Below are 13687 nucleotides of genomic sequence, written 5' to 3'. Positions count from 1 at the left end.
TATTCCACAAGTGAAAAAGAGGACACTTTACACAAAATTGGTGTAAAGTGGATGACAAACAATATTAAATGGGAACTGCATGTGAAAAAGAGGCTATGGAAGAGATATAAGAAGACAGGTGAAGAGAAGATGCATGAAGAATATAAGACACAGGCCAGGAGAGTGACTAATATGGTAAGGAAGGTGAAACTGGAATATGAGAAGAGATTAACCCTAAGATTCAAAGAAAATCCTAGGGAATATTTTAGATATGTGGCCAGTAGAAGGAGAATTGATTATGGAAGAATGACACTGTTAGATAAAAATGGGAATAGAGTGACTGATGCAGAGGACATAATGGAATTGTTTAATGAACACTTTATTGGAGTATTTGATCCTGGAAGAGTAAATTTTAATACCAGAAGGATAGGGCAGGTTCGAGGTTTAGAGATGCAGAAGGAGAGTTTGTTCCAAATACTGAGTATTCTGGATGTCAGTAAAGCAGTGGGACTGGATGGTATTTCACCATGAGTTTTGAGAGAGTGTGCTAAAGAACTGACAGCTCCTTTGGCCTGGCTTTTCAATGAAAGTCTGCCTATGGGAAAGGTGCCCAGGGAATGGAAGGAAGGTAAGATAGTTCCATTGCATAAGGGTGGAAGCAGACTGGAAGTGTCTAATTATAGGTCAGTTTGTGTGTCATCAGTAGTTGATAAGATCTTGGAGAAATTATTTAGGGACCGTATACAACATTGGGCAGATGAGGGTAATGTTATCTGTGAGAGTCAACATGGATTTGTGAGGGGCACTCTTGTTTTAGTAATATGCTAGCCTTTTATAATAAAGTTATAAGAGCAGTAGATGAGGGAAATGCATATACTGCCATTTTCTTGGATTTAGCGAAGCCATTTGACAGGGTGCCATATGATAAGCTGATATTTAAGTTGCAGCACATCGGTTGGGATGTCAGGTTGGTCAATTGGATTCAGGATCGGCTCTCCGATAGGTATCAGAGAGTTGCGTGTGGTGGAACAGTTTCAAGGAGACAGAGGGTTACAAGTGGGGTCCCAGGGCTCAGCTCTGGGACCTATATTGTTTAACCTTTATATCAATGACATTGTCAGTGGACTGCACGCTGATATTCAGTTGTTTGTGGATGATGTGAAGCTGGGAAGGGTTATTAGTAATAGCGCAGATGTGGTAGCCCTGCAAGAGGATTTGTATAACCCATACAGATGGGCAAATGAATGGGGGATGTCGGTTTAATGCAGTAAAATGTAAAGTCTTGAAGTTTGGGAACCATCAATGGGAGGGCATACTCAATTGGAGGATTGGAGGAGTACTATTTCCAGCTTGCATCTCTACTTGTATAAACATAACTCTTTCTCTATCATCAATAGCACTCCCCCCCCCCTTTTTACCCATTATATTCTCACGAAACACACCATACCCTTCCATTTCTATTCCTCTCATGATGTCATTCTCATCTAACCATGTGTCACTTATTCCAACAATTTTTGGGCGAACAGACTCAAAATGCAACCATTTCATCTGCCTTGTTTCTTACACTTCTAGCATTTGTATATAAACACAATAGCTCATTCCAGGAAGATTCCTGGATCATATATATATATTTTCCTGATTGCATGCCTTGTCATCAGTGTTTTTTACCACTGTGCTGTAACTGCTTGTTTCATTTAGCAATTTTTCAAAGTAATTACTCCATACATCAAGGATATCTTTTTCTCCAGTAATTCCTTTTACAGTACTCTTTCCTCCATTTCTGAACTTTTTCAACAGCCTCCATAATATCTTGTAACCTTATTGATATTTATTTTCTATATTCTTTTTCCAAAGTCTTCCCATGACTTTTGTTTAGCTAGTTTTACACATTTGTCTCTGTATTCTCTAAGAGTACAAGTTGATTTATTTTCCAGAAACTTTTGATGAGCTTTCTGCTTCTTTTCCTTCACTGGCTCCTTAAATTTCTGTGTTCACCATGGAATTCTGAAGTTTCTATCCTTGCAGACAACCTCACCACGTGCCTCTCTGGCTGAATCAGTCAACATTTTCTTCAGGGCTTGCCACTGAATCTCCAAGGTTTGGTTCCTGTTTTCTCAAACTCTTTCATTTTTTCTTGAATAATGTTTGTGTGTTTTAGTCTATAGTTGAGATCTACTCAACTTTTCCTATTCCTATCCCTCTTATCCATCTAGGATGGGTTCAGTTCCCTCCTAATGAGGGGTTAGTGGTGTATTAATGCAGCCAGATCACCACTCCTCTGCTGCATCCCCTAAGGGTGATATTCATGACTGTATCCATGTGTGTTCAAAGGACCTATTTGCCTGCTTGTGGGATGAAAAATCCCAGATAAACTGGAAGGGGGGGGGGGAACCCTGCTGTCCACTCACAAGACCAGCTAACTTGGCTATGGCTGAGGAAGATCCTTAAGTTCCTCAAGTTGTCAACAGGAATTGAACCTAGGACACTCCTTCCCCAGGCATATGGTTGTGAAGTGCATAGCCACTAGGCTAACCGTGCAGATGCTCAACTTTTATTCACTTTAAAACTTTCTTACTTAATGTTCTTCTTTTCAATATGAAATTCAATTTTATCCTGCTCAAGACTAAATGGCAATCACTTCCAATTTCGAATCGTTTGCGACATCCAGATATATAACCTTCAAAGCAAAATATTCAATAACTATATACCAGTTACAACCATGCAATATAATCCATATTTCACTAAGATGTTTAGGAAAGAAATGGAGTCTTGGGCCAAAAATCAAACAATCAGCTCACTATACAAAGAAAAATGGATAGGACAATGTTTGGTATTATCCTCAATGATAAACACAAAATATAGTTGGATCTCAAACCATAGTGTGAGATATTATACTATTCAGTAAAAATTCAAAGTAGCAGTGGGCAAAAGACTTTTCAAGAAAGAATACTTAAAACTGGACATGAATGACATCTGAGAGATGGGAATAAAGCTAGAAGAATGGAAGAACGACGGCAAGTTGCACCCTTCGATTGGAAAAGGCCTAAGTTCGAATCTCATCATGACGGGAGGAATCTTTATATGGACCTTGTCAATCAAGGTGAGTTAGCCGATTTCATATGGAAGTAGCAGGGTCTTTTCTCCCTGAAACTCGGGTTTTTCATCCTACATATAGGCAAATTCAGAACACACGCAATTTACAGACAAAAAATACTAGCTGTGGTGGAGGTGGTGGTTGTGGGTGGTAGATGGCCTTGATGTAGGTGATTGGTAGTAGAGGTTCTATGTAGTAGTAGTGGAGACAGAGAGTTGTACAATAGGTGTCCTCCAGCGATGAGTCTTCGGACTCCTTGGAGGTGTCATGAATAATAATAATAATAATTACAAAATTCTTTTGAAAAGACAAAAAAGATAAAAGAAGAGATGAGATATTACTGATGATTTGGAAGATTTTTTTCAGAGATTCTTCTCTGTATATTTTTAAGAAAGCAATAGTAGTAGCTATTGAGATCTCAAAGCTATTATCTTTGAGACCAAATTGCCTCAAAGATAATAGCTTTGAGGCCATTTGGTGTAAAGATGAGGTATATATTTTATAGCCTTTGGCAACACTCCACTGAATATTTAGTAGAGTGTTGCTAAAGGTCAAGAAAATGTTCAAACAGATGATGAGTGACAGGGGGATGACATTAATGGATGGCTTTAACTCTGGAAGCATTGACTGGAAGTAGGAAATAACAAGTACAAGTAAGGAGATTAAATTTCTTGATGGACAATTACCTTATGCAGCATGTGGGTATTAAGTTTTGGATTTAATAATATCATCTTATACCGTGATAACAGAATATGTGACCAAAATGCCACCAATTGGGGAAGAGTCATGGTTTTGATGCGGGGCTTTGTGACTAGGCATGTACAAACTTCACAAAACAAAAGAAATCTGTGAAATTACAGAGCAGAGAACTATGATAAATCAAGAAAACAGATTGGTGATGTGTACTGGCATCATCAATTGAAGTAGAGAGAAATAAGCAGTGCCTGGGATTGGTCATAATTCAGTTACTTATGACATATTAGATTACATTCCTAAGGTTAGGAAAATAAATAAAATAGGGGATAAAATGGAAGAAATGGGTTTTTATGAAGGAGCTTCTGAGAAAGAGTATGTTATGGAGAAGATATTAAGAAAACAAAGTATCCTAAGGTATGACAAATATAAGGTGCTGGCTAGGAAGGTGTTGAGTGTGAGTGAGGAAGGAGAAATTGACACATGAAAGGGAATTGGCCAAAGAAGTAAAGAAAAACTTTAAAGAATTCTACAGTTATGCCAATATCACAAGAAAGGATGAATATGGAACACTGACTTTAGTTGCTGGGGATGGAACATAGACCACATCTGCTGAAGATATAGAGAAAATGTTCAATGAATATTTCATTAGTGTATTTCATTTGGGGAGGGGGGAGAAATAGAACTGTTGTTGAATAATAATAGGAAAAGGACAGAAAACTGACAGTTCAATAGGAAATGTGTAGAAGATTAAGTAACCCTGATGTTGATAAGACTGCAGGAGTGGATGGGATATCACCATGTATATTACAGGAGAAAAAAAAAAAGAGAAAAGAAAAAACTCAAAAAAGAGCTGATAGTACCTTTGATCTGCTTTTTCAATAGAAGTCTGGCAAAAACAATCTAGAAGAATGGAAAGAAGGTAAAAAATAGTGCCACTCCATAAGGGAGAATCCAAGTCTATGGTGCCATCTATAGCCAAATGGGTAAATCAGGTGTAATGGTGAAGATAAGACTGGTTAGAGATAGAATATGAACCTGGATTAACGAGAATGGAATCTTTTAAGAGAGCAGTGACTAGTGTAATGCATATAGGAGATGATTATACAGTGATTCATCTGAATTTTTCTAAGGCATTTGATAGAGAATCTCTTGATAAACTACCATCAAAATTGAGCAGGGTGGGGATGGATAATTTTGGCACCTTGGTTACAGGAATAGTTGTCTGATAGGATCTAGTGAGTTGTGTATGAGGGTGGTGTCCCAAAAACAAATATGATGAGTGGGGTACCACAGAGTTCCATTCTGGGACCACTGTTGTTTAATTTAGAAATTGATATAGTTCAGGGTGTGAGAGGAGATATTCAATTGTTTGCTGATGATGCTAAATTAGGAAGAGCAATGTCAGGAAGTTCTGATATGATGCTGTTACAAGAGGATTTGACAAAGTTAGTGCCTTGTGCTGAAGAATGGTGATGTCATTTCAGTAATGCTAAGTGTAAAGTTATGCACTTTGGCAAGAGAAGATGGAATGCTGTATAGTGGAGGACCTTCAGGATCTTTGGAAATGGAACTGAAGTTCAAAGGACATGTCATGAAAGTTGTAGTGGTTACCCATAAAGCTGCTGATGTAAATGTGAAGAATGCAAACATGTATGGATAAGTAGATGATAATTCTACCATATAAGAAATAATCAGGACTCATTTGGAATATCATGAACAGATCTCAAGAAAACATTGAGAGAGTGCAGAGACCAATAACTAACACTCTTTCAGGACTCTGGAATATAGAGTATGAGGACAGATTAAAGAAATATGGTCTTCAAAGCTTGGCAAATAGGAAGAGGGTAATATAACCGAGATGGATAAGCAAGAAAGAGTATCCTGACAAATAGATACAAATAGACTACATAGGATAATTAGCAATGTGAGAACAAGAGGTCATCTCTGGAAACTGAACAAAGGTTAAGTGTGAGAGGAAGTGAAACAGAGATTGTTTGCATGGAGTGGTGAATAAATGGAATGTATTACTGGAATGGGTGATGAGCAGTGGTGAGCTATAAGGGGCTCGTGAGAGAGCTTTGTTAAAGTTTTCTCACATTTGCAAGCCCCTTTTTCTTCTTGTTTACTTTATTATTTTTTCAAAAAAAAAAACATAATTATTTGAAATATATTAAGAGACAAACTCATACGGAAACCTAACAAAAATTAGTCTATTCAGCAGCGTATAGATTATTTGGAAATTATTGTTTCAACTCCTCTATAATGAATGCACCCAAGTTTGAAAATATAATAAGCGCATGTGCTATCTTTACCGTTCTCCCTTCTAGTTGCCAATAGTAATTGGCTCTTGCTGTGTGGAGAAATTACCCAGCTTTATGCAAGCATTTTGCATTGAACTATAAATATAAGGGCATTTTAAACCGACTTCTCAATTTGAAATTTTTAAAAGATCTAGCATTAATGATTGATATCCTACAGGAATTATGATATCTGTCAGAAGCTCTACTAAGTTGCAATATAAGTATTATAAGGGATAACTCCTTAATTATGTGAACAATTAATGCAATTAATGATTTTAAAAATTCTGTAGGTTCTTATGAATCTAAAATTGATACCATGTTAAAATCAAACAATTTGAAGGAATAGCAATTGAAAGGAAAATCAGATTTCACAAACCACCACGAGAAACATTACTAAATTCTCTTACATTTTCTTTAAAAGATAGAATAATGCAGGAAAGTAATTTTAAACTTAAAAATGAAAATTATGAGGATTGGGAAGATGAAGAACTGAAAAACATTTTAAATGTATGTTATCCTGAAACATGGAATATGGAAGAAGTTGCGCGTCCATGGTTAGAAGGAGAAAAGAGAATAAGATCTCTAAATTTTATTTTGAAATATGAAATTAAAATTAATGATTTTAGAGATTTAGTGGAAATGGCTTTGACTGGAAAGTTACAAAACAAAATCCCCAGCACGGTGAAAAAAGCCAAAGTGATTATGGCAACAATTGCAGTTTGCAGTGCTGAAGTCGAATGAGCATTTAGTGTGATGAATAATATCATATAGTAGCAGAATTTTTTCTCCCGGAAACTCAGGTTTTTCATCCCGCATACAGACAAATTGGCCCTTCAGAACACATGCAATTTACAGACAAAAGATACTTGTTGTGGTGGTGGGTGGTGGATGGTGCTGATGTGGTTGATTGGTAGTGGAGGTTCAGTAGTGGTGGAGATGGAGAGCTGTACACTAGGTGTCATCCCGTGATGAGTCTTCGGACTCCTTGGAGGCGTCACGAATAATAATAATAATATCATAATGACGAAGAGATCTTCTCTCACTATAAAACATATTTTGGATTTAATGACAATATGTATAAATGGGAAACCATTGAATGAATTGAATCTGAATCCCTATGTCAAATCTTTTCTAGAAAATCATCGCTCGGCTATAGATTCTCTTAGAAGAACACAAGATGTGAAGGTGGAAGGAAATAAGGTGTAGCAGCTGTTGTCATAAGTATTTCCTTAAAGTAATTGTTTGTAAATGTTAACCTGTAAAGGAGTGAGTTTTTTCTGGGTAAATGTGCACCAGACAGTAGGTTATTTTTTTCATGTAAAATCGTCTCATCATCTCGAAAGTGATTTTATTAAATAAAATATTATAGTTATCGCTACTACCATTTTACAAATAAGAATTCCCTCTTGGTTCTCTATGTTCACTGGGCAACTACAGATGCCGTAGGTCACTCCGATGCTCGATGATGTTCCACACCAGGCCTCACCATGTTGTCCTGTTGTTTGCTTTTCTGGCAGCCTCAACTTTCTGAAGATCAGTCACTCCACACATGCCATCCATCCATCTCATTGATGGTCTACCCCTGCCTCTTTTTCCAGGAACTTCTATTACCTTCTATTACTGTTCTGAGAAGTCCTCCTTCCATCCTTTCTATGTGTCCAAAATATTTTAACTTTCTTCTGTCGATATCCTTAAGAAGCCTTAAAGTTCTACTAATCTTTTCTAACATCCATTCATTTGTACGCGTTTCAGTATATGATATCCTCAACAGCCTTCTGTAACACCACATCTCAAAAGCAGATATCTGTTTCTTATCTGACTTCTTTAGGTTCCAAGTCTCGCATCCATAAGTCGCTGTTGGAAAAACAACTGCATCTAAAATCCTCAACTTTGTTCCCATGGAGATAGATCCATCCTTCCAGATTTTAGACAGGTCTTTGACTGTTGTTTTAGCCATTCCTAACCTTTTTCTGACATCTTCTGAACAGCAATTCTTCACATTAATAATGGATCCCAGGTACTCAAACTTGCTGACTTCTTCAATTCTTTCTCCATTAAGATACACTTCTTTCTCAAGAGCTTCTCTGTTTGTTTTTCTTTTGAGAACCATGATCTTTGTCTTGCTAGAATTGAGTTGAAGTCCTCTGTTATTACTGATCTTGTTAACTTTGTCAAGAATTAGTCCTAGTTCTTCCATGTCATTACAAAGGAGTACCTCAGATTACTGATCAATCTACCTCCTATCCTAATTCCTGTCCTGTGCTCATCCAATGCTTCACGCATGATGTCCTCTGCATATATACTAAACAAGTGAGGAGAAAGTAAACATCCTTGTCTAACTCCTTTTCCAACTTGAAGCCAGTCAGTCAATCCAACACCTGTTCTTACTGTGGCTTTTTGCTCCTTATACAAGTTGGCTATCAACCTGATAGTGTGTTGAGGAAAACCCATTCTTTTCATTACTTCCCACAGTTTCACATGCTCAACACAGTCAAAATCTGTAGAGTAGTCTAAGAAACACATTACCAGAGGGAGTTTGAATTCTTTATATTTTTCTATGATCTGACTAAGGCAAAGGATCTGATCTCTGGTGCCCCTACCTTTCCTAAAACCTGCTTGTTCCTTGGGCATCTCTGCCTCAACTTTGGCCTCAACCCTATTTAGTATGATCTTAATAAAATTTTGCTTGCATGAGATATCAAACTAATAGTTCAATAATTCTTGCATGCTTTCTTATCACCTTTCTTGTGTAGTGGTATGAAAACTGACTTCTTCCAGTCTCTAGGCCATGATCCTGTCTCCCATATCCTTGTAATTAATCTATGAAACACTCTTATCCCTCCATCCCCTGTGGCCTTAATTAACTCTGCTGGGATTTCATCTGCACCTGGGACCTTATTGCTGTTGAGCTGCTTAACTACTCTTTCAACTTCATGCCTAAGTGGAGGAGGTTCCAAATCAAAATTTTCTTTGGGGGGAGGACTCCACATTTTCTTTATCCACTCTGCTGTACAGTTCCTCACAGTATTCTTTCCATCTGTGTTTGATTTCCAACTCTTCTGTTAGTAATGATCCATTCCTGTCTTTGATGACATTCAATTCAGGCTTAAACTTGTGCTTTTAGTCACGAACTAAATAAAACATCCTTCTCATCTGGAACACTATTTCTTCCCATTTATTAGTATAGAACTTTTCCTTGTCCTGCTTGATGGCTCTTCTGATTTCTCTATGTAATCTCTTGTATTCTTCAGTCACTGTGTCTCTTTGTTTTTCCAACCGCTTCTTTTGATTAGTTCCCATGTTGAATATGATATCCATGGGTCTCTTGGTTTTCTTATTGGGCCGAGATACGTCTTCACTGTATCCTGTATTATCATCTTGACTCCTTCCCTAAGCATTTCTGGTGAAATTTCCTCATTGGTCTCCAAAAAATCATCCAGCCGAGTTGATGTTTCTTCTGTAAATCCACTAGGAATTACTCTAACATCCAGTCTAGTGGAATGTTCCTGACCTGGAAGTTTTTGGAGTCTTAGTCTTACTTTGGCTCTTACCAGCCGATGGTCTGTACCACAATCTGCTCCAGGACAAGTATGCACATCAGAGATGCTTGTCTTCCACCGCTGGAGAGCCAGGATGTAATTAATCTGGTGCCTTGACCTATCAATGTTAGATGTCCAAGTATAGGTCCGTTGTGGATGTTTCTGGAAGCAGGTATTGGTAATACCTGCTTCCAGAAATGGAAATAACTAATCTGTTAGCATGGGCAAATTCCAACAGACTTTCACCATGGGTGTTACGTTCACCCAGACCAAACTTGCCACACTCCAGCCTGACTCTCATACTCTTTCCCACTTTTGCATTTAAGTCTCCTAAGATGTACAGTATGTCTCTCCTTGGTAGGCAGTCCAAAACAGTTTGTAAGTTTTCATAGAATTCTTCACTCTCTTCTTCAGGCCTATCTGCATAGGGTGCATAAACTACCACAATTGATACATTGGTAGGCTGAGCCTTAAGTCTAATGGAGAGTATCTTATCATTAATGGGGTTATAACCAAGAAGGCTTCTTGCCTGAGCTGTCTTCAGTATCACCACTACCCCATGATGTTTTGAGTCACCACCTGAGTAAATAACTAGCTTACCATCCTGTCTTTTGAAGTGACCTTCTCCATTCCATCTGGTCTCTGTAATTCCCAAGATGTCAATTTTATACCTATCCATCTCTTTACAGACAATCTCAAGAGTACCCATCTGTAAAACCCGGACATTCCATGTGCCTATGTAAAATTCCTTTCTAAGATTAATCTTATACATTTTGTCTTGCTCATTCTCAGTATCATCGACTTTTGATGGAGACTGTAATATACTTCTCGAACAGGACCCTCTGCCTAAGCCCTGAACGTGGCTCTGATTATTCTTTGCGACAGCCGATGCAGCATGAGATGCGTTATTAGGTAGTACAATCTTTATTAGGCCCTTTTGGTAATCACATATAAATAAATTGGACTATAAAATAATGCCCCTTGATTGGTACCATTGATTATCACTTGAAGTATAAAAACAAAAGAGAAATATAATGTATTTCAATATTATTGTGTTTAGATAATATTTATTTATTATTTATAGATTATTTGTCATAAAAACTTCTATTGCAAACAAAACAAATTTATTTTGTTTATAAAAAATGCGAACTATTGCATATGTGTGATTATAAAAGATTTTATTCTTATTATAATTTGATAGTTAAAAAATGTTTTACTTATGTAAGATAAATTAAAACAGATGATTGTGTGCAAATATTTCATGTTTATATCATGAAATATTTGTTGAAAAATGATAGCCTTTACAGGTTGATTGTCCCTTTGTACTTTTTGATTGGCATTTGTACACAAGCTGTAAAAGTTTTTTAATAAAATTTAAAAAGTTTTTGTGTGAAATACGGCTTTTTTTTTGTTCGACAATGCAAGCCCTTTGTTAAAATTTCCATAGCTCACCACTAGTGATGAGTGCTCTCACAATGAATGTCTTCAAGGCAGGGTATGATAGTTATTGTGGTCTGTGAATGTTTGACCTCTATTGACGTCTTCAGACTCCATGGAGGCTTGAAAGTAATGCTATTACTAATACTAAATTAAAGAACCAGTATGAGCTTAGTAAAGTGAGGAGGAGTGTAGTGAAGCTTTTATCTAGTTGTGGGGTGAAAATTGTTGAGAAATAAAATGTTTATCATAAGTCTATTATTTCTGTTTTCCATAAATTCACAGCATCTCTCTCTCTTTCTCTCACACACACACATACACATCACTAAATTATATTTTATGAAATAAAATAAAATACTCACAACTGTCCAAGAAGCATGCGGTATAGGACTAGCATTAAATGGCACCCTAATGGTAAATTCCTCACCAGCTTGAACGACAATATCCCGCATAGCAAATGATAAATCAATCTTAGGTGCACCTAATATACAAAAGAGAATTTTTATTTTCTTATTTCTTGTTTTTCAATGTTAAAAACATTATTAAAACAAATTACTAAATATAAAATAAAAAAGTCCATTGAAACCATTTGGTATTATTATTATTGTTATTTTGGATCCCCATGGAGTCATTAGACTCATTGTGGGAAGTCCACAGTGGGTGGTTGTGGTGGTGGGGGGGATATGTAGGAGTTATGTCATATGTCAAACTGATTATGTAGATGGCAACTTGCACTTAAGAAGTGCAAGGTAAGTTAACATCTGAGTAACTAGTTTCATAAAAGCAATTTCAAATCAATTAAAGCAAATCTTACCTGCATCCTTTTATCTCAAAATATCTTAATAATGCATATCCCTGTGCTGTATACCATAAGTGGCTAAGTTTCCTTGACCCAAGAGCCATAATGATGTTTCTTGGGTGTTTGAGAACCATGGGATATTTTCTACAAATTTAAGACTTTTCTGTAATGCGAAAGAGAAAAGACACGTTTCTCACTCTTAAAGCAATCTTGCTTAAAACTTCGATTTTTTTTCTTCATATTTCCATTTCTTACACTTTGTTTATTAGGTCATTTTAGACTACTAAGGGGTTAAGTAACTTTCATTTCTAAAGATGAGAAAAGTAACCTTAGAAACCAATTTCAAAACACACTTACGTAGCCCAACATAACAAGTGGTGATTGGTGTTAATAACATAATTCCATTTCTACTTGTCATGTGCAAAAGAAATGTATACATGATATATGTATTTTATTGTCAATTCAAATTTTATTGGACTCCATGGAGGAAAGGAAAGTTTGAATTGAAAACATAATAGTGTTTTTTTTTTTTAATTATGTGAAAAATCATATATTTATTTATATGTATTTTAAGTCATTCTTTGCTATATATATATATATATATATATATATATATATATCATAAATTTTTTTCTTTTATGATAACCACAATGAAATCCAAAATTACTTCCAAAGTGGCAGTGAACAAAATTGCCTCTGAGCTATGATTTGGCCACCACCACTGTATTATTATTATTATTATTATATATATATCAAGGATCATTGTGGGAGGTCCCTCTTAGGAAACACAAGTCTATCATACTACTCCTTAAATTCTTTGACTGTTCTTGCTCTCACCATTCTATCAGGCAATGCATTTCATGGTTCAACCGCCCTCCATGCAAAGAAACCACTCCTCAACCTCTTGCTCACGGTTTTTTTCGCAACTTCCAGGGATGGCCCGTTTTCATCACTCCTTCACACTGTTCAATCAAGCGAAAGAACTCCCCAGTGTCAACCCTGTAACCACCTCTCAACAGCTTAAAAGTCTCAATCATATCACCTCTCCTTCTTCTATCCACCAAACTCTGTGGTCCACATTCCCTCAGCCGATCCTCATAACTAACATTGTACAGTCCTGAAACCATCTTTGTTATCTGCCTTTGTACCCTTTCCACAGTTAACTTATCCCCTTCAAATCCTGGGAACCAAATCTGTGAACAATAGTCTAAGTGTGGTCTGATCAAAGTCTTATACAATGGAATGATAACTCTTTTATCTCTGCTGGTTAGTGTCCTTCTCATTATTGCAGCAATCCTCTGGGTTACCTTCCACCTTTGCAATATGCTTCCTGAATTTCAGTTTTCTATCAATCATCACCCCCAGATCCCTTGTCTCCTCTACTTCCTCCAGTATAGCTCTTCCTTTGAATAGGCATCTTCCTATCGATGGAACCCAAACTTCAAGATTTTACATTTTGCTGAATTATTATTATTATTTGACACCTCCAGGGAATCCAAGACTCATCGAGAGAGGGCACCTGCTCTACATCTCTGTCTCCATGACTCAATCCTCCAAAATGACCACAACTACACCAACAGCATCTACCGCCGACCACCACTATTAGTATTTCCACAGACAATTGCAAGCATCCATGCCCATGGTGCGATTTGAACCTGCAGCCTTTTGGCTGGAGAGTGGATATGCTAAATTTTTTTTTATCCTTTTGAGATTTGCACTTTCCTTTTTTTATCCTTTTGCAATTTGCACTTTCCAATTTTATCCAATTCTCTCCGTACTTGAGTTTCTTGTGATATCACAATGATATGAATGAACTGCTCACTGAATACCTTGACTATATCCT

At 36.8% G+C, this 13687-nt stretch overlaps 1 protein-coding gene across 5 annotated transcripts in view; it reads right to left on the bottom strand.

Annotated features, from left to right (window-relative positions):
• The window catches only part of LOC150108743 (twitchin-like), a 2666638-nt gene that overhangs the window by 699230 nt on the left and 1953721 nt on the right, over positions 1 to 13687 (bottom strand). For all 5 annotated transcript variants that reach the window (XM_090390962.1, XM_090390961.1, XM_090390964.1 and 2 more), the window contains one exon: positions 11408 to 11526. In XM_090390962.1, the coding sequence (XP_090247088.1) occupies positions 11408 to 11526 (119 nt within the window). The remainder of the gene's footprint in view (positions 1 to 11407; positions 11527 to 13687) is intronic.

Source organism: Typopeltis vanoorti, chromosome 3 (assembly GCF_054136105.1).
Source record: "Typopeltis vanoorti isolate ZY-2024b chromosome 3, IOZ_Tvanoo_1.0, whole genome shotgun sequence".
Lineage (NCBI taxonomy): Eukaryota > Metazoa > Arthropoda > Arachnida > Uropygi > Thelyphonidae > Typopeltis > Typopeltis vanoorti.
This window is presented reverse-complemented; position numbering and strand designations above follow the sequence as displayed.